The sequence below is a fragment of the Eptatretus burgeri genome, chromosome 7 (genome assembly GCF_056783735.1).
Source record: "Eptatretus burgeri isolate ZD-2024b chromosome 7, Ebu_testis_v1, whole genome shotgun sequence".
Lineage (NCBI taxonomy): Eukaryota > Metazoa > Chordata > Myxini > Myxiniformes > Myxinidae > Eptatretus > Eptatretus burgeri.
In genome coordinates, this window is record NC_140967.1 from 102,870,139 (window position 1) to 102,892,946 (window position 22,808).

At 44.5% G+C, this 22,808-nt stretch overlaps 1 protein-coding gene across 5 annotated transcripts in view; it reads left to right on the plus strand.

Annotated features, from left to right (window-relative positions):
• CARMIL1 (capping protein regulator and myosin 1 linker 1) overlaps window positions 1–22,808 on the plus strand; it is a 252,839-nt gene that overhangs the window by 140,182 nt on the left and 89,849 nt on the right. For all 5 annotated transcript variants that reach the window (XM_085890034.1, XM_085890033.1, XM_085890032.1 and 2 more), the window contains 7 exons: window positions 2,494–2,588; window positions 15,414–15,500; window positions 16,147–16,250; window positions 16,468–16,545; window positions 16,731–16,807; window positions 17,379–17,483; window positions 17,778–17,847. In XM_085890034.1, the coding sequence (XP_085746160.1) occupies window positions 2,494–2,588; window positions 15,414–15,500; window positions 16,147–16,250; window positions 16,468–16,545; window positions 16,731–16,807; window positions 17,379–17,483; window positions 17,778–17,847 (616 nt within the window). The remainder of the gene's footprint in view (window positions 1–2,493; window positions 2,589–15,413; window positions 15,501–16,146; window positions 16,251–16,467; window positions 16,546–16,730; window positions 16,808–17,378; window positions 17,484–17,777; window positions 17,848–22,808) is intronic.

A 22,808-nucleotide genomic window follows, 5' to 3' on the forward strand; every position in this document is an offset into this window, starting at 1 on the left:
TTCCATTATTATCGATCTCAACGATTCAGGAGGAAGTGCATTCCTGAGTTGGGATTGTGGACCGAATTGAGGCTGTTCACATGCTATCTGATTCATACAGTGGCCTGCAGAAATATTCACCCCCTACCACTAATGCCATCTTGAGATGAATTGTGAATTATGTAGAAACAATTTTAACAAATGAACTTTTAAAATTCATAACTGGAGAGATCAAATGAAACACTGTTATAGTTGAAGGAGGTTACATGTCAGGAATACCTGCAAAAAACATGTACAAATCAAAATTCACTGGTTCTAAAAGTTTTCAGCTCCTTAGGTCAGGACTTGGTGGAAGAACCTTTTACAGCAATGACTGCTTTGAGTCTTTTTGGGTCGGTCTCTACCAGTTTTGCACAGTGAGATGGTGACATCTTTGCCCATTCTTCACGTAAAAATTTCTCTAGTTCTTCCGAGTTTGATGGAGATCGTCGATGGACTGTAATCTTCGAGTCTCGCCATAAATGTTCAATTGGGTTCAAGTCAGGACTTTGACTGGGCCACTCAAGAACATTTATTTACTTCTTATTCAGTCACTCCAGTGTGGCTTTAGCTTTGTTCTTCAGATCATCATTCTGCTGAAGTGTGAATCTCCTACCAAGTTTTTGATTCATGGCTGACTCAAACAGGTTTTCATCAAGGATTCTCCTGCACTTTGCACCGTCCATTGTCCCTTCTATCCTGACAAGCTTGCCAGTCCCTGCTGATGAAAAGCAGCCCCATAGTATGATGCGGCCACCCCCTATCTCAGACATATAGCCTTGCAGATCTTTCAAAATCATTGGTGGATTTACCGTGACATCCCTAACCAGTTTTCTGCTTGTCTGGCTGCTGAGTTTGGATGGGCAACTTGATCTGGGTATAGTCTGGATGGTATGATACGTCTTCCACTTCTTAACCCTTTGAACCTTAGCAGCTGTTTTACCGGCCGCTATTCAAACTTCCATATTCCCGAACAGCCGGTTTACCATCCAGTATAACCCTCCATATATCCAAGCGGCCATTTTACCGGCCGTATTCAAACCTCCATATAGTTGAGTGGCTGGATTTTTCTCCAGGGAGCCGAGGGTGGGGCAGCCGAAAATGCAAGGGGCTCAGGGTTCAAAGGGTTAATGATGGATTTCACCGTACTCAAAGGGATAATGAGTGACTTTGAAATCTTCTTATAACCCTCTCCTGAATGGTGCTTCTCCACCACTTTATGTCTGACTTCTTTGGAAAGCTCCTTTGTCTTCATGTTTGCTTTGTTGGTTGATTAAGTGAGGTGCACCTTCAAACTCGCTCGATAAGTGGGGGAGATTAATTTTTAAGTTGAACCACTGATTACATGCAGGTTAAACCTGTTACACTTCTTTTTTTTAAAAAACATTTCAAACAAATAGTTTGCTCCTGAAGTGATTTTGGGTTAATTCGGCAAAGGGTTTGAATACTTCTGCAACTATTTATCATCTGATTTCTCTGTTAATGTAACGTATTCACATTTTATGTGCATTTAAAAATATTTTTAAACCTTTTTCCTTTTTAGAATAATAATAACAGCTCAGGTGGTATCAAAATGTGAAAACTTTGGATGGGGGGGGGGGGGTGGGGGTAATGCTTTTGCAGGCCACTGCAGCTGAGTCTATGAGTCTTGTATTTCTAAATTTAATACTTCCAGGGTTCTAATTTATCGTTTTCATCATCTTTGTGATGACGAAAATGGTTGGCCCCACATTTGTGAGCCCTGATAATGGTCCAAGCTAAGTGATGTTGTTGTTGGGTGGTGATTAACATTGTTACCATGTCCATCATAACATCAGCGAGTTACACCAAAGCGATGCTGATGTGCTCATGCAGAGCATCACGATGGCTCCAAAAACCGTGTTTTCAATTGAGGTGAGATTTGATGGCCATACTTGCAGGAGGCCGGCCAGCACAACATCTTGGAAACTACAAAAACAGCCAATTGGAAGCAAGAACACTTTGCAATCGGCCAATCACATAATGATATCATAAACTAGAACGGGGTAGAGCCCATACTTCCACGAGGCTGAACACATTACCTTTTGTATCCCACTGATGGGTCGGATCTGAATCCAGACCTAAACCAAAATCTAATCGGCTTGTTCTTTTCACCTACCCAACTCATCCACCAAGTTTTGTCATAACCTGGCCACAACCTTTTAAGATATCCTGCTCACAGACAAACAAACAAACAGGGGTGAAAACACAACTTACGTCCACCTTCAGTGGCGGAGGTAATAATGCATGTGAAATAAAATATCACTTTATCGTCATTCCCTGTGATCTTTGCATATTGAGTTTGTACTGCACTGCTGTTAGTCAGGTTAAATATTTTGTGAATGAAAAACGCAGCAAGCTATTCAAGGCCGTGCACGGAATGGAGGGACAGGCCTCACTTTATCATGATCTCACTCATTGTGTTTTGCCTGCATGTCATTCCCACCAATTTTTCAGTGATTTTCCCCAAAAGCTGGCATCGTCCCTGACTCAAAATAGCAGCAGCGCTCTTCAGAGCCTTTGCCTCTCAGGCAACCCATTCGAGGATCGAGGTATGAATGAATAGCACGCTTGTATTTTACTTGTTGGCTGAGGCCTGATACCACAAGCACCATAGGCGATGTGCTTAACCTTTCGAGCGGACTGACACCATAATTGTCAATTGTTTTAATTGCTGAACAAGTGAATGACCAGATGGAGTTGGAATCAGTTTTAAAGAACGTTCTCCCTTAAAGGACAACACACTTCCTGTAACGTGCCTGGCTCTTTAAACTTTAAACTTCCTGCGACGAGGCTGAGTCTTTGGGCCTCTCACTCTCTCTCACCGCAGGCAGGTCGGTGGTCTTTCTGTCTTCTACCATCTCCTCTCCAGTCTCGCCCCCCCCCGCTGTGTCTGCGATTTGTCCCCACCATATTTCCGCAGGCCGCTCAAGGTCCACCAATAACCCCCTTCTGGTAATACTACCAAAATCACGAATCACTGCTCACCTTCACTTTTTCATTTCTCTTTTTTCCGCCTTTGGAATAAACTCCCTCACTCTGTTCAATCCCATTCTTCCCTCCAGGCCTTCAAAACAGCTGTTCCCCACCACCTCTTATCATACCCCATCCAAATCCTCGATCTTTTCTACCCCCATTAATCCACCCAAGCCCACCTCCTTAAAATTTCCTGCTTTCCTTCCTTAAACTCCCTCTAATGTCCATCTTATATACCCCATGTTCCCCGCCCCATCCTTCCCCCTTCCACAGATCTCCTAATGTCTCTGTTCCCCACTGTTTTGTCCTTCCTGCTCCCATCCCTCTTGTCTCATGCCCTCCTTGCTGTGCTTTGTGTGTTAGCTCTCATACGAACCTCGACAAGGTATACAAAAAAAACCATAAAAAGCCAAGTGAAATTTCAAGACTTGATCATCACTGCACCTGATCATTGTCTGACGTATTCACTTTGCATCCTTATAATGAAAAACAACGACAGCGGATGCACACACTGCGGGAATAGGAAAGAGTTGGCCCAAGAAGCATACCCACATCTGCCTTGTCAATGACTTTCCATTCCGATGACATTGGAATGATGTCATTTCTGTCGGATCATTATGTTTATATCTCAAATGTCATTGCGTGCACTTGTTCATTGAGCCGTTTGGCTCGGCTGGCCTAGTTGTCTGCCGCCACAAAATGAACACATGATCTGGCCATTACTCGAGACTGCCACTTGCTGGTGAGCCCCCTTTTTTCATGTCTCTCTTTGTGGACTCAATAACATCCCACAAATGTACTCACACCATACATTTACTTTCTGGAACACAAAGTTCACGCACCCTGAAAAAACGGTGTTGTTTCATTACTTGTGGTGGTTTGTGCGCCATCATTCATCATCGGTGAAGGTATAAACATTGCTTGTCTCGCTCGTTAACAAATGTCTTCTTCATTTCAATTGTCCCATGATTACAATGTGATGACATCATCAACTGCTGTGGCTACCAGCTACCCCCTCCCCTCTTCCCAACCCCCAAACCCCTCCACCCCCCCTCCTCACTCGGTTTGCTGTCTTTTATTTTTCTTTCCTGCCCCATAACTCTCGACCAATGATAGTATTGAGGTGCAGTCTATAGCAGTTTGTGCACTATAAGTAAATGATTGACATCATCAGTCTTCCTCATTTATCTAAGAGCTAAGTGTCGTAAATTTCATTAACTGTCCAACATGCACCATTTTTGATCCAATTAACTGGACATGTGGCTTGATTGCAGTCATTCAATGTTAAACAGTATTTATTTCCTCTGAAATGTTTGGTTTTTTTAAAAATATTAAGAGAGTAAGTAAGTTTTCATAAACATCAAGTGAATGATAAGGATTTGTGCCACTCGATAAAACGTTGTGCCATGTCAGGCATTTGACCAAACTCTCCCTACATATGGCTTCAATACATGTGTGTTATTACAACCCAACAAATGTGAAACATGGAATCAGGTCAAGCTCTGCTCCACGTTTCTGCTTTGCTAATGGGAACACGGATCTTGATTCTGGTTCAACCTAGTTTTGGCACAAATAAGTTCCAATTTTGTTTGTAGAAACAGATGTATTATGACAGCAAGGCAGGCAAACAACGTCCGTCCGTGTAGTAATTTTAATATCCAAGTGTGATGTGATAAACAAATGTGGCCCCGGCGTTCCACACCAACCATCCCTCATGCACCCCGTCCCAAACGTTCCTCAAGTCCCCAACCCAGACGTTCCTCTCGTGCCTTGCCACAGACGTTCCTCATGGGCCCCAGCACATGCGCTCCTCGCGGACCCCACCACATGCGCTCCTCGCGGACCCCATATGCTCCTTGCAGGCCCCCATACGCTCCTTGCAGGCCCCCATACGCTCCTTGCAGGCCCCCATACACTCCTTGCAGGCCCCCATACGCTCCTCGCGGGCCCTGGCCCATCCGCTCCTTGCAGGCCCTGCCCCGTGCACTCCTCGCGGGCCCTGCCCCATGCGCTACGCATGTTCCCCACCCCATGAGCACCTCACAGGCCGCCACCCCATGCACTCCTCACGGGCCCCACCACATTAGCTTCTCACGGGCCCCCATGCCCTCCTCGCAGGCCCTGCCCCATGCGCTCCTCACGGGCCCTTCCCCACGCGCTCCTCTTGAATCCCGCCCTATGCACTCCTCTTGAATCCCGCCCCATGCACTCCTCTTGAATCCCGCCCCATGCACTCCTCTTGAATCCCGCCCCATGCACTCCTCTTGAATCCCGCCCCATGCACTCCTCTTGAATCCCGCCCCATGCACTCCTCTTGAATCCCGCCCCATGCACTCCTCTTGAATCCCGCCCCATGCACTCCTCGCGAATCCTGCCCCATGCACTCCTCTTGAATCCCGCCCCATGCACTCCTTGCGAATTCCGCCCCATGCGCTCCTCATGGGCCCCGCTCCATGCACTCCTTCAAACCCCACCCCATGTGCTCCACGCGAACCACGCCCCATGCGCGCCTCACGGGCCCCGACCCATTTGCTTCTCACAGGCCCCCATGCGCTCCTCGAGGGCCCCCATGCACTCCTCGAGGGCCCCCATGCGCTCCTCGCGGGCCCCCATGCTCTCCTCGTGGGCCCCCATGCGCTCCTCGTGGGCCCTGCCCCAAGCACTCCTCACAAGCCTTGCCCCATGTGCTCCTCATGTACCCCGCCCCATGTCTCCTCGTGGGCCCCACCCCATGCATTCCTCCGAACCCCACCCCATGTACTCCTCGCAAACCCCGCCCCATGCGCTCCTCACGGGCCCCGACCCATTAGCTTCTCGCAGGCCCCCATGTGCTCCTCGCGGGCTCCAATGCGCTCCTCGCGTGTCCCCATGCGCTCCTCGTGGGCCCCCATGCGCTCCTCGTGGGTCCTGCCCCATGCGCTCCTCACAAGCCCTGCCCCATGTGCTCCTCGGGAACCCCACCCCATGCGCTCCTCACAGGCCCCACCCCATATGCTCCTCGCGAACCCCGCCCGATGCGCTCCTCGCGGGCCCCGCCCCATATGCTCTCGCGAACTCTGCCCCATGCGCTGCTCGCGGGCCCTGCCCCATGCGCTCCTTGCTGACCCTGCCTTTGATGTTCGTCATGTGTATGGTTCTGGCATTCCTTACGGGCATGGCCTCTGGGATTCCTCGCTCGTATGGTCCACAGCATTACTCGCCAACATGGTTTCTCCCAGATTCCCCACATACCAGATGTGGGTTTGGCTTTTCCTAGAAATGGGTTTGTCTGTTTATGGTGTACTATAACTTTCATCAATTTCAATGTGTTTACTTATTGTTAATAACATGATGTACTCTAATAATAAGTAATAACTCCAATACATCATCTTTTTTCCTTGTACCAACAAATTAATTTCAAATAATTGAGATTGGCAGGAAGCTCAATAGTGCCACGAGTTGTGGCTTTGATGAAATTTGTTCTGTCATATCTTTTATTTCTCAGCCCTTAGCCCATATGTTTGATCGATCTTTTCTTACTGGTTCTGTTCCTCTGAATCTGAAGGTTGCTATAGTTACTCCCGTTTTCTAAAGTAGCAATCGTCAGGCCATTCACAATGACAGACCCAAATATGTTCTTCCGTGTTTTTCTAAAATTTTTGAGAGACGTGTTTGGACTAAATGTAACATCATTTTTGATCAGCAGTTTTTTTTTTGTCGTAAGCACTCTACATATATGGCTCTTATTCATATGACAGATTTAATTTCAAATTCCCTCTCTGACAGATTGTATACCGACTGCTGGTGTTTTTATTGACTTGTCCAAAGCCTTCGATACAATTGATCATAATATCCTTCTCTCCAAACTTGATTTTTATGGAGTTAGAGGTTGTGCTCTTCATTGGTTTAAAGACTACCTTACTAATAGGCAACAATTTACAGTCGTTAAAAGCTCTAATTCTTCATGGAAAGCTATCAGCCATGGAGTTCCCCAATGATGTTTACTTGGGCCTCTTCTTTTCCTGTCTATGTTAACGATCCGCATACTACTTCTTTATTATCTTTTTTTCTCTTTGCTGATGATACAACTATCGTCTATTCCAGTCCTAGTTATGACACTTTGATCAATACTCTTAATGGTGAGCTCATTAATGTTTCATCCTGGTTTAAATCAAACAAACTCTCCATAAATCCCAATAAAACAAAGTGTATGTTCTTTAGCAAATCCACCAAACTTCTGTCTGACACCATTTATTCTGTCTATATTGACACTGAACCCATTTTTAGGAGTTACCTTGGATGACAAACTTAGCTGGGCTATTCATATTTCATCAACTGCTAAGATTGTTTCTCGAAACACGGGCGTACTGTCTCAACTTCGTAACTTTCGTCCTCCTTACATTATATTCTCCCTATATAATACCTGAATTCTCCCTTACCTGAATGATTCTAACATTATTCTCCCTGTATAATACCTTAATTCTCCCTGTATAATACCTTAATTCTCCCTTACCTGAACTATTCTAACATTATTCTCCCTGTATAATACCTTGATTCTCCCCTACCTGAACTATTCTAACATTATTCTCCCTGTCTACTACCAAAATTCTCCCTTACCTGAACTATTGTAACATTATTCCTCCTGTATAATATTAATATCTTAATTCTCCCTTACCTGAACTATTCCAACATTATTCTCCCTGTATAATATCTTAATTCTCCCTTGAGTGTAGTAGAGAGTAGAAAAATCGTGCAAATTATGATACAAGCATCAAATTTGCAATTTCTGTTCTGCAGGGCTTTCTGATCAAATCTGCCCAATTGGCCATTTGAAAATCCAAATTTTGAAAAATTTGAAGAAAAAAAGAACTTCAAAAAATTTGAAGTCACAGCTGGCTGAAATTCTTGAAGTGCAAGTGAACATCCCAGACAGAGAACCTAGGGGGGATGCAATCATCATTGATGGCTCAGCACTTATCAATGCCCTACCTCCACGCACTTCAAAGATATTTGATGACAATGCGAAAGAAGACATCATCCCAAAGGTGGAATCCTATGGTGCCAGGTACGAGAGGGTGGACGTAGTGTTTGATGTGTACAAGAAGTCAAGTCTGAAGTCCGAGGCAAGGTCGAATAGGCGGCAAGGAATCAGAAGAAGAGTGACAGGAACCAGTAAGACCCCAAGTAACTGGAGAAGCTTTCTTCGAGATGACAGCAACAAGACTGAGCTGTATCACTTCCTTGCGGAAAAGATGTGTGAAGCACAGACGACAAGCAGTCATTGTCACAAAAGGAGAAGATGCCATTAGCAACACAAGGAAGTCACTGGATGCTGTGTCTCCATTTTGTCATGAAGAATCTGACACTCTAATATTTGTACACCCCAGGGATGCAACGACGGATGGTAGCAAGTCCATTATCATTAAGGCTAATGACATGGACGTACTAGTCATAGCAATATCTGTACTGCCATCCTTACAGGACCTAGGTCTTGAGAACATGTGGATTGCCTTTGGCCAATGAGCCAGGGCACGATGAATTCCAGTCCATGAGGTCGTTTCTGCAATAGGGCCTGAGAAAGCTAGAGGGATCCCATACTTCCATGCGTTCACAGGATGTGACATCGTGTCTGCCTTCCGCAATAAAGGGAAGAAAACTGCATGGCAGACTTGGAACGTCTTTGATGATGTTTCTGAAACATTCACCAATCTTGGCCAGCATCCAACATTGATTCGTGATCCTGACTTTTTTGAAGTTTTTATTTTATTTTTTTCAAATTTTTCAAAAGTTGGATTTTCAAATGGCCAATCAGGCAGATTTGATTAGAATCCGCTGGAGAACAAATGTGCCAAATTTGATGCTTGTATCATCATTTGCACGATTCCTCTCAAAAATTGCTGTTATCTGCCCTCAAATGAGTCAGGTCAGGTTCGATCTGTGACCTGCTATAGGTACCATGTAAACCTGTACTAACCTGTTCCATGGTCGGGTTGTCGGCGACTAAACCGTCTCCCCCACCAGGTTTTGTGGTGAGGGGGGTGTTTGGATATGGACACCCAGCAGGATTAAAAACAAAACCTGTCAAAGGGCGGAGGAGCTCCTTGTGAGCCAACGGCCATCCATATCTAGTGCCCAACTGTGTCTGCAGACGTCCTCCTGCAGTTGGGTTACTTCTTATTAGGAGGTTGGTGGCAGGATTAGCACTCCAGCCACCGTAAAACCCTTCATTCCGCAAAACGTAAAAACGCAAAAAAATCTGAAAACCCACTCCGTGGGAGTACCTCCTGTGCAGCTTCCCTTCGCAGGGCAGCTCACCGGATGACGGGATTGGGGCAAAGCCTTCGGGACCCCCAATCTTTGATCGGAGGGAAACCACGGGGTAACATCCCTGGGTCAGATTGCGGGAGAGTGTGTCGGAGTGGTGCTGAGGTGTCGTCCACCAGACGGCGGTCTCCTTGGGTTAACCTGAGGCGGTCCCTTCGGGTGGGTGCCTGGAATGTCCTATCCCTAAGAGAGGATGATCACCTGTCTCTGTTATCATCTGAGCTCAAGCGTTTGGACATCGGGATTGCAACTCTCTCTGAGGTTCGGAGACCGGATTGCGGCGAGATAATGGTGGGTGGTTACACCTACTATTGGTCTGGTCGCTCTGATGGTTACCATACCCAAGGAGTTGCTGTAGCTGTGTCCAATAAGCTGACCCCAATGATAATTGAGGTAACACCGGTCAACGAGCGTATTATGAGATTAAGGATTCGTCACTCCTTAGGTGTCATTTCCCTGGTCTCTGTTTATGCTCCGACTGAGGCGAGTGATCTCACCGTGAAGGATGCATTGTACGCCACACTCGAGTCTGTGGTTGATCAGTGCCCCAGACGAGATACACTTCTAGTCTTGGGGGATTTCAATGCATCGACTGGAACTGATAGGGATGGTTATGAGGTGTGTGTTGGTCCCCATGGGTCAGGAACTATGAACCAGAATAGCACTAAGTTCCTTGACTTTGCAAGAAGTCATGGACTTAGGGTGGCTGGTTCATGGTTTCAGCGCCCACAAGCTCATCGCTGGACTTGGTATTCCAACGCTGGCGGTGTGGCAAAGGAGATTGACCATGTCCTCATTGACGGTCGTTGGAGGATGATCCAGAACTGCAGGGTCTACCAGAGTGCTCAGTTCCTCAATACTGACCACAGGCTTGTTGTAGCAACTCTAAAGCTGCACCTTAAATCCTGGAGAATGGTACCATCCCAGCCTAGGCTGGATGTTGCCAAGCTCAGGGATGAGAGAGTAGCTGAGGAGTTTGCGAACAGGCTGAGTGGACACTTGGGGGGTCTGGGTGCTTTGGGGGGTCCTGAAGAGTTGTGGAGCGCCTTCAAGACCACCGTCCTTGATGTTGCCGGTGGATGTCTTGGAACTCACCGCAGGGCAAAGAAGAATTTTGTCTCTCGAGGGACACTGGATACCATTGATCAGAGTCGCAGGGCCAGGCTGAATGGCAGAGCTGAGCTGTTCAGGGAGCTGAGGCGTAAAACTGTACGTGCACTGAGGGTGGACAAGGAGGCCTATGTGCGAGGAATCTGTGAGGGGGTAGAGCATCACCTGTGGACAGGTGATTCTCGTCCCACTTACAGGGGAATTTGCGCATTACGTTCATCCAAGCCCATCCCTCGGAGCACTGCAGTTCGAGCAGAGAGTGGTAGGCTCTTGACAGAGGAGTCTGAAGTGAAGGCCCGCTGGGCCGGTTACTTTGAGCGGTTGTACCAGGCTGATCCCCCAGCTGTCGAGTTGGACGTCAAGGGTGTTACAATCCCTGTTGCTAACCCTCAAATCAACTGTGGTCCACCTTCGCTTGTGGAAACACGGGCTGCGGTGAACCAGTTGAAACGGGGCAAAGCTCCAGGGATCTGTGGCATCCATGCCGAACTTCTCAAGGCTGGTGGAAATGCTGCACTCGTGTCATTGCATGCAGTTTTGTGCTCTGCCTGGAACACAGGCATCATCCCAACTGACTGGTAGAGGGGCCTTGTTGTCCCTCTCTGGAAAGGGAAGGGTGATCGCCAAGACTGCAACAACTACCGAGGGGTGACGCTGCTCTCAGTGCCGGGCAAGGTCTTTGCTCGGATAATTATTGATAGGGTTCGCCACCATCTGCTTGAGCACCAGCGTCCAGAGCAGTCAGGCTTTACACCAAAGAGGTCAACGATTGACCGTATCCTTACACTTCGTGTCCTCACCGAACGCAGACGAGAGTTTCGGCAGGGGCTGCTTGCAGCCTATGTTGATCTCTGTAAAGCGTTCGATTCAGTGAATCGGGATGTCCTCTGGAGGATTCTTGGTCTTCGTGGGGTGCCACCAAAACTGATCGATCTGATGTCTGAACTCTACTCTGGTACTGAGAGTGCTGTGAAGTGTGGTGGTACCACCTCTGACTTATTTCCAGTTGTTACTGGAGTTCGTCAGGGATGTGTACTTGCCCCCACACTTTTCAGCACTTGTATGGACTGGATTTTAGGGAGGATGTCGGAGAGATCAAGTTGCGGTGCATCGTTTGGGAATGTCAAGATCTCGGACCTTGATTTTGCAGATGATGCAGTCATCTTTGCGGAGACTTTAGACATCCTTTTGGGGGCCCTCGAGGTGCTGAATGAGGAGTCGGAGCCGCTGGGATTACGGGTTTCTTGGGTCAAAACTAAGATCCAGGCTTTCGGTGACATCTTGGATGCTGCTGTCCTGTCTGTGTCTGTTTGTGGTGAGGATGTTGAGGTCGTGGAGAGATTCACTTACCTTGGCAGTGATATTCATGTCTCTGCTGGCTGCGAGTCAGAGGTCAATAGACGTCTGGGTCGGGCCTGGGGAGTCATGGATTCACTGGATCATGGGGTGTGGCGCTGCCGGTACCTGTGCGGGAGGACGAAAGTCCGAGTCTTCAGGTCCTTGGTACTTCCAGTCTTGCTCTATGGGTGCGAGACTTGGACTCTGACCAAGGATCTGAGACGGAGACTTAATTCCTTTGGTACCAGGTCTCTTCGGAGAATCCTTGGCTATCGCTGGTCGGATTTTGTATCCAACGAGCGGTTGCTGAGAGAGACTCGGATGAGATTTGTTACCTGCATAGTCCGTGAGCGTCAGTTGCGGCTGTATGGACATGTGGCTCGTTTTCCTGACGCTGATCCTGCTTACCAGATTCTCTCATCGAGGGAGTCTCATGAGTGGAGGAGGCCAGTGGGCCGACCACGTGCCTCATGGTTGCAGCAGGTTGACCATCATCTCAAGGAGATGGGGATGGGCCTGGCATCTGCCTGGGGGATGGCCAGACGGATGCCCCTGGAGTACCGGCGGAAAGTGGACGCAGCGATGCGCTGTTCTGGCACATGCTCCCATACCTGACCTGACTTCCCTTAACTATTCTAACATTATTCTCCCTGTATAATACCTTAATTCTCCCTTACCTGAACTATTGTAACATTATTCCCCCTGTGTAATTCCTTAATTCTCTCTGACCTGAACTATTGTAACATTATTCCCCCTGTATAATTCCTTAATTCTCCCTTACCTGAACTATTGTAACATTATTCTCCTTGTATAATATCTTAATTCTCCCTTACCTGAACTATTCTAACATTATTCTCCCTGTGTAATACCTTAATTCTCCCTTCTCTTGACTATTCTAACATTATTCTCCCTGTATAACGCCTTAATTCTCCCTTACCTGCACTATTCTAACATTATTCTCCCTGTATAATATCTTAATTCTCCCTTCCCTTTACTATTCTAACATTATTCTCCCTGTATAATATCTTAATTCTCCCTTCCCTTAACTATTCTAACATTATTCTCCCTGTATAATACCTTAATTATCCCTTTCCTGAACTATTCTAACATTATTCTCCCTGTATAATATCTTAATTCTCCCTTTCCTGAACTAGTCTAACATTATTCTCCCTGTATAATTCCTGAATTCTCCCTTACCTGAACTATTGTAACATTATTCTCACTGTATAATGTCTTAATTCTCCCTTACCTGAACTATTCTAACATTATCTGGGCATGCTCCAGTAAACAATGAGCTCCATTCCGTCTCAGTTATTCAAAAGCACGACATAAGGATCTGTACCCTTTCTCATCCACGGGACCACACTGCACCCCTTTTCACCAAACTCAACACATTGACACTTTTTAACATTAATAAATTACATACAGGGATAGTTATGTACAACCATATCAACAAAGTTATTCCACAAATCTTTTTATTTTACTATCAAATATCCATGACATCCACCTTCAATTCACGAGATCGCAAGATGACTTATTTCTACCTTTTACTCGTACATCATATTCTATTAATAGACTACATTATTATTGTCCACTCTTTGGAATAGTATTGACGGAGCAGTAAAGGCACATTCGTCTGTGGGTCGGTTTAAGTCTTCTTATAAACAAAATTTGATCTTGTATTATTGAAAGTTTCCGTTTTTACACATTGATTTGTTTTTCACTTTTACAACTCTTCGCCTTATTGTTATTTCATTCCTTTTTATGTTTATTCTTGTTGTTCACATTATTCTTGAACATTTCCCTTAATTCTTTGCCATTTCGTAGTTTTGGCCTAATTTATTGTTTGTCATTTATATAGTTAGTCCATTGGCATATCAATACAAGCCTCAGCTTCTGAATATGCCTCCATATGTGCTTCTACATGCGTTTTTTTATATTGTCTCCTTCTGAGTTCATCAAGTTCCAGAAGTATTACTTTCATATATTTTTGTTTTACTGTACTGAGGCCAAATGAAAAAGTTCCAGTTGATCATCCCCACCCACTTCCTTTTTTGAAGCTGCCTCCTTTTTTTTGTTATTTGTTATTTTGTCTAACATCCCGGAAAAAAATCTCACCCACGTTCGAAGGAAGCTGTGCAGACTGCAGTGAAGTGGCTCCACCGCTTGAAAAGTAGCTCGTGGGGGACCGACGGTTACTTCCTCAACAGGCAGAGTAACCTTCCTGTCTTGATGCAAAATGATCAATAACACAAAAACTAAACAACAAACTAGAAACAAACAAAACATGCTGGGTTGGGTTCTTTTTCTTTATTTTTGACCTACGGATGAAAGGAAGGACACACCGTTTATTGAAGTGGTTTGCACCAGTTAAAAAGCCATATATTCATGTATGACTCTTGCATCATTCTTTGAATCGATCATTTTCCCAATGTCGATGCTGAGTTATTATAGCTTCTACCGAGCCGCAGCACCAAGAACTGGACTGCCGCCTTCCATTTCCGTGTGCAATATGTGAGAAATATGTACGATCTGTGAACACGTCTGTGTACGTACGTTCCATCACAGCCGCTGCAGTAAAATTCAGTGCACGCTTCCGATAAAATGATGCAAAATACAACCGGTTTTAAAACGAGCAAATTGCATGACAAATGTATAATGTAGACAAATTGTGCGAATGTGACGAATCATTTTCATGATTGAAGCTTCATTTTTGAAGATGGTTTTCGGATTGGAGCTTAAGTGTCCTGAAGTCGTGGTATGCGGGAACAGCTCTTGATGAGCGACACTCGCTATGTGATGTCCCCTCCGATTTCGCTTGTGCGCAGTTGGACCAGGGAGCGCTGGTGAGTCTACATCCCACATCTGCAAATCTGTGTATTAAAGGTAGATCTGTAGATCTATATAGAAAGATGGCATAGCCAATCATTTTAACTAGCGATACCCGTGCACATGTACAGGATAGCAGTACAACATAGCTGGTAGCAGACGACAGACCGTACACGGGGAATGACAAAAATACGTATTGTGCAAAATGCAAGTGGTACTATGGAACGCCAAGACTTCCCAAACATTGCCGGCATGTCCGCTAAGTGCCACAGCAATTTCATAGAGATCGTGTGACGGCAAGCCGAGTTTTTAGTGTGCAAGCTTGGTATTATAATAGAGATATGCATGAAGTGTATGTTTTTTGTTGTATTTCTTTAAACATTCATTATATATTTGTTTAGAACTGTGGATCATATTTTTAATAGGCTTAGTGAGTGTGTACGTGATGTGTCAGGTATGTGACACGGCATATTTGTTTGGGGGAAGAAAACTGACATGTCTGGTACATGACTCACCTACTTTTTTGGACGGGAGGGATGGATTGGGTTTGTAAAAAAATTGGCGTGTCATGTGCACAATTTGTCAGGCACTAAAAGCCGGTGGCCATTTTGAAAAAAATAAAAATAAATATAAAGGGCCTCCTTCCTTGAAAAAAATTTGATAAAGAGGTATTTTTTTATTTGAATTTATTTTGGCAACTGTGGAAATAAATGTTTTTTTGAAATTGAAAATTGAAATTGAACTGTCGATGATGACACCCTTTTGTTAACATCTTGTGGAGTTACTATTGACAGCTGTGTTGTGGTTGTCTGTTTTTCCAGGAGTAACCTGTCTCTGTACCCCACTGTCCAAACTCCCGAAAGGTCTCAAAAGCCTGAGCCTTGCCAGGACGTCCCTCACCTCAAAAGGTGGATACATTTTTATTTAAATAAAATATTTCCCGAATCGACGGCTCTTGGAGGAGCTTGTTTGTATATCCTAGGCTGATCAAAGACATTCAGATGCATCGTACTGTTTTTGTTTTGTTTTTTTGAGGAAAATACATGGACATTGATAGACAGTGAACAAATTGACAAACTCTTATGGGATTTGAACAAACTCTTTGGGAAATAAGTGCTCAGATTAGAATTCTAACCAGGCCAACACAAGGTGATATGTCCAAGGAATATTGCCGGATCTACATTTATTAATGTTGCCCGATCAAGAGTGGTGAATATTGCCGGTCCTCGAGTTGTGAATGTTACCAAACCTAGGGTTATGACCATTGCCAGATCTCGAGTGATGAACATTACCAGATCTAGAGTGGTGAATATTTCCAGATGTAGAGTTATGAATGTTGTTGGACCTAGGGTTATGACCATTGCCGGATCTAGGGTGGTGAACATTGCCAGATGTCGAGTTATGAAGGTTGCCAGAAACGCGATCATTTTTGAGACTTGAATGGTGTGTGGTCACCCTTTTCAAAATGTAGCTTGTAAAAGGATGCTGCCAAGCTGTGCACGATGTTATGGAAACAACTCTGTTATGAGCGGGTCTCTATGTACCTGTGTGCAGGTGTAAATGCACTGGCACAAGCCTTGTTAACGAACGAGGTGATGTTCAGGTCGCTCACGCACCTTGACCTTTCCGGGAACAGCTTCCGTGGGGACGACCTGTTGGTAAGAATTCGTAAATTCTTTCTTCCTTCCATCATCTTCTTCGACACTTCTTCCTTTCCTCTTTCCTCACTTTTACCTTTTTGCCCCTACCTTGTGCTGATAGAAATCAGTACACAGAAAGTATCTGAATGAATGAGTGAAATGAAATATTTTGGGCCTTCAGGGTTTTCACTAAAGCACTTTTCTTTTATTTGAACTCTATGCATACACTCTACAGAATCTGCAGAACTTTCTGGCCCAGCCGAATGCCTTATCCGTCCTCGATCTGTCGGCCACGGACTGTGCCATAGATACGGTGAGAATTCGTTCCTCACCGGCTGCTCGTGGATATTGTTCTTTTTCCTCCTGTTTGTGAGTCGGTATTCAGTTTGTTGAGCTTCTCGTGACTTATTATGTAATTTGTACTGTTGAGCGAGCAATGCTGAGCTGAGGCTCCAGTTTATTTTGATTTACAGTTGAGCTCGGGAATGCTTTTTTCAGCTCTTTGGGCCTTTGTTGCGGGGATGTGGCCATAACTTATCAATCCTCAACCTCTCCAGGAACGTATTTTCACAACGGTGAGCATTCCGTACACATCACTAGGATCCTGCATGGAGCTCTTTTAATGGGAAATCCTTGCCGAACTCTTTTTCAATTTGCATTTCTTATTTCTGTTTATCCGTCCAAAACTTTTGAAGGACTGAACCCTGTGTTTATGAAAGTTTGAAGGACTATTAGGTAATTTGAGCACTTCTGTTATTTGGCTACACATGTAAAATATTTTTCCATTTCTTTCAAATATTCCTTTTGCAGCTTCTGTTTCATGAATCATGGTTTAACATATTTGTTGAAAATTTCAGGTGAGATGAATCTTCCGACATATATTAAACAAAACTGACGACGCTAAAGATAGCATGGGCGATGAAGAGAAGTACCAGGTTTTGAGTCGACATTTATTGCCCATAACTTTATAAAGGCTAATCTTCTCAATAAATTTATCTTCGCTCCTTTCTCAGCACATCACTGGTGATGATAAAGGACAACCTGGCCATGATTGGGAGACGGGTCACATTGACAGGTTTTTGGTGTGCTGAAGTCCTGCTCTCAACATCTCATAACACATGTCTTTGTCCGTTTTTATTCATCTAGGAGATCCCGCGATGTGCCCAGCTCTTTCAAACAATTCTTCTGTAGCTGCCTGGCCCTGCAGCAGCTGAACCTGTCGGGTACCAAACTACCAGCAGAGGGCCTCAAGTGAGCAGCTAGACCTAGTGAGGCCTTTCCTTTCATGTAGTCATTACTGCAACCATGCAACGTGATGGTAACAAGATGGCTGTCTCACGTCATTAATTTTAGATTACACAATGGTGCAGTGGATGTTTGTGTATTGTTGTTATGATGACCGTTCCTTCACGACTACTGTAAAGGTTGTCTGTAAGGACTCATCATGTCGGCTAGTTCTGCAGTGTGATGACTAACAACACAATGGTCCATTCGATGCACAGCCAGCTGATGATTGTGGATGTTTTGTGTGCTGTGTCATTATAGAGCGTTGCTGCTTGGCCTGACATGCAACGACCAAGTTCGAAATGTCTCTTTGGACCTCAGCAGCTGTGAGGTGCCTAAACAAACTACCATTATCACCCACATCATATGCCCTCTACACATTCATTTTATGGTTGCCACTGTCAGTAGCATATGCATACATGCACACACACGTTCTGAGTGTATAATATTGTATAATATATCATATCTCATCACTGAGTGAAACCATGTTGTGTGGAGTAATTGCAGATTTTTAACCTCCACCGACATTGGAAGTGGAGCAATTTGAGGGGAGAGTGGGGGGGGGGGGGTGGCATGAGTGGTTCCGGAACAATTTGAAGCGGGGAGGGCTAGGCAGTTGTTCGGCACAGTCAGTCATGCCTGCTCACATTACCATCCACTAGAAGCATCAGTTACCTGTGAGGGGGGTCATGTTATTCTCTTTATGATTATTAATACCTTAGTAGAGTACCCACCCAACAGCGTGCAACACATTCTCCTGGCACATCCCTTTATTTGGGTGGTGTATAGGCAACAGACTGCTGCCTCAATCGCTCCTCAGAATAAAAATAACCGAGGTTATGTACGTGATGTGAACATATAATACATTGTGGTTGTACAGCTCGTTAGTTCATGGTTATATACAGTAGCTCAAAACTTGATGGAAAAACGAAGGGCATCTTCGTTAATCCCTGAAAGTTTTTTTTTTCTCCTCGGTCAAATCCTCTCAGAGGAGTAGATGAAACGTACAACATTCATACTTTCCCGACATTATTTACCGAAAATTGCACTGAAATGCCGTAATGACCATACTTGCTGTTAAGAGTCAAAGTTCAACGACAATGTGCAATTAAAATGTACTTTGTATCTGCAACTTCATGTTGACAATAACCTCTCTCTTTGCTTCCTCTCCTCCCTGCTGCCATGTTATAAGCTTGGCCATTGTGTAAGTAACGGCTGTTTGTGGCTTCTTTCCCCGAAACCTCTATCACGAACCTTCGCTTGTCGACAAACACCTGTACGCGTGATTAGTGTAGGGTTGCTCGATAGCACATCACAGCTCCAAATTGGTGGGTGTAAACCTCCAAGCTGACTCTGTCAGAGCCTTAAGATTTCCATGATGTACATCATTTGAAAACTGCAGTCGCTGCCCCAAACCCGTGAGTGTGTGGCTGCACAGATGTTACCCAACAATGAAACCAATGATTTCACAAATAATATTTTTTTTGTGTGTGTGTGTTCATGAAATACTCACCAATGATAAAAGTATGCACAATTACCTTGCATTCCAATACTTGACTGTACTGCAGGAGAATGAGCAAATGCTTTTGACTTGAACAATCAGTTGGAAATCCAAATGGGGAAGTTGTAATGTTTCAAAACACAAATGTTTTTTTTTTTTCTTTTTCATGAGATGCCCCTGTTTAGAACAACTAGTGGTCCCGATTGACCAAATTTCTCATTGGTCTTCACGGCCTTGTGGCATACCCGCCTGCTGTAGTGCTTGAGCATCAGCTTGCCTTTCACCAAGCCAGAGCTTGGGGCCAGCGCAGGGATTATATGTTCGTTATTCTTATTGCCGGATGATTCTACTATTCTTATTATTGTTGTAAATATTATTCGTATGAGTTAATATATACTTTGTTACAATGTTAGAATTTGTTTTGTTATTTACTTTGTAATTAAAATGCCATGCTGTGGTGCAAGGATGTATTAAGCTGCTTTATATACCTTATATTAACAGGGTGTGCGTTTAAAACATGGGGATTGGAACGGATTTCTTTTTGTGGTTAATTATCCCAATCAACTCAGGAGGTCGTGACGACAATTTTTGTTTATCAAATTCCACATCAGAATGCTTGATTAGAACTCCACAAAAAAAAAAAAACATGATCACACACACACACACACACACACACACACACACACACACACACACACACACACACACACACACACACACACACACACACACACACACACACACACACACACACACACACACACACACACACACATCATACATTTATAGTAGATGTTGTTCCTTCCTGAAAAGTGTGGCCTCACATTTCCGATACCATGGTGCAATTCTGATACCGATACCATGGTGCAATTCTGATACTGATACCATGGTGCAATTCTGATACTGATACCATGGTGCAATTCTGATACTGATACCATGGTGCAATTCTGATACTGATACCATGGTGCAATTCTGATACTGATACCATGGTGCAATTCTGATACCGATACTATGGTGCAATTCTGATACTGATACCATGGTGCAATTCTGATACTGATACCATGGTGCAATTCTGATACCGATACTATGGTGCAATTCTGATACTGATACCATGGTGCAATTCTGATACTGATACCATGGTGCAATTCTGATACCGATACCAGGGTGCAATTCTGATACCGATACCATGGTGCAATTCTGCTACCGATACCATGGTGCAATTCTGATACCGATACTATGGTGCAATTCTGATACCGATACCATGGTGCAATTCTGATACCGATACCATGGTGCAATTCTGATACTGATACCATGGTGCAATTCTGATACTGATACCATGGTGCAATTCTGATACTGATACCATGGTGCAATTCTGATACTGATACCATGGTGCAATTCTGATACTGATACCATGGTGCAATTCTGATACTGATACTATGGTGCAATTCTGATACTGATACCATGGTGCAATTCTGATACTGATACCATGGTGCAATTCTGATACTGATACCATGGTGCAATTCTGATACCGATACCATGGTGCAATTCTGATACCGATACCATGGTGCAATTCTGCTACCGATACCATGGTGCAATTCTGATACCGATACTATGGTGCAATTCTGATACCGATACCATGGTGCAATTCTGATACCGATACCATGGTGCAATTCTGATACTGATACCATGGTGCAATTCTGATACTGATACCATGGTGCAATTCTGATACTGATACCATGGTGCAATTCTGATACTGATACCATGGTGCAATTCTGATACTGATACCATGGTGCAATTCTGATACTGATACCATGGTGCAATTCTGATACTGATACTATGGTGCAATTCTGATACTGATACCATGGTGCAATTCTGATACTGATACCATGGTGCAATTCTGATACTGATACCATGGTGCAATTCTGATACTGATACCATGGTGCAATTCTGATACCGATACCATGGTGCAATTCTGATACCGATACTATGGTGCAATTCTGATACCGATACCATGGTGCAATTCTGATACCGATACCATGGTGCAATTCTGATACTGATACCATGGTGCCATTCTGATACCGATATCATGGTGCAATTCTGATACCGATACCAGGGTGCAATTCTGATACCGATACCAGGGTGCAATTCTGATACCGATACCATGGTGCAATTCTGATACCGATACCATGGTGCAATTCTGATACCGATACTATGGTGCAATTCTGATACTGATACCATGGTGCCATTCTGATACTGATACCATGGTGCCATTCTGATACTGATACCATGGTGCCATTCTGATACCGATACCATGGTGCCATTCTGATACCGATACCATGGTGCAATTCTGATACCGATACCATGGTGCAATTCAGATACCGATACCATGGTGCCATTCTGATACCGATACCATGGTGCAATTCAGATACCGATACCATGGTGCAATTCAGATACCGATACCATGGTGCCATTCTGATACCGATACCATGGTGCAATTCAGATACCGATACCATGGTGCCATTCTGATACTGATACCATGGTGCCATTCTGATACCGATAATATGGTGCAATTCTGATACCGATGCCATGGTGCAATTCTGATACGAATACCATGGTGCAATTCTGATACCGATACCATGGTGCAATTCTGATACCGATACCATGGTGCAATTCTGATACTGATACCATGGTGCAATTCTGATACCGATACTATGGTGCAATTCTGATACTGATACCATGGTGCAATTCTGATACTGATACTATGGTGCAATTCTGATACCGATACTATGGTGCAATTCTGATACCGATACCATGGTGCAATTCTGATACCGATACCATGGTGCAATTCTGATACTGATACCATGGTGCTATTCTGATACCGATACCATGGTGCCATTCTGATACTGATACCATGGTGCCATTCTGATACCGATATCATGGTGCAATTCTGATACCGATACCAGGGTGCAATTCTGATACCGATACCATGGTGCAATTCTGATACCAATTCCATGGTGCCATTCTGATACCGATACCATGATGCCATTCTGATACCGATACCATGGTGCAATTCTGATACCGATACCATGCTGCAATTCGGATACCTATACCAGGGTGCAATTCTGATACCGATACCATGGTGCAATTCTGATACCGATACCATGGTGCAATTCTGATACCGATACCATGGTGCAATTCTGAGACCGATACCATGGTGCAATTCGGATACCGATACCATGGTGCAATTCTGATACCGATACCATGGTGCAATTCTGATACCGATACCAGGGTGCAATTCTGATACCGATACCATGGTGCAATTCTGATACCGATACCATGGTGCAATTCTGATACTGATACCATGGTGCAATTCTGATACCGATACCATGGTGCAATTCTGATACTGATACCATGGTGCAATTCTGATACCGATACCATGGTGCAATTCTGATACCGATACCATGGTGCAATTCTGATACTGATACCAGGGTGCAATTCTGATACCGATACCATGGTGCAATTCTGATACTGATACCATGGTGCAATTCTGATACCGATACCATGGTGCAATTGCGATTGTGATACCATAGTGTAATTCTGATACCGATACCATGGTGTAATTCTGATACCTATACCAGGGTGCAATTCTGATACCGATACCTTGGTGCAATTCTGATACCGATACCATGGTGCGATTCTGATACCGATACCATGGTGCAATTCAGATACCGATACCATGGTGCAATTCAGATACCAATACCATGGTGCAATTCAGATACCAATACCATGGT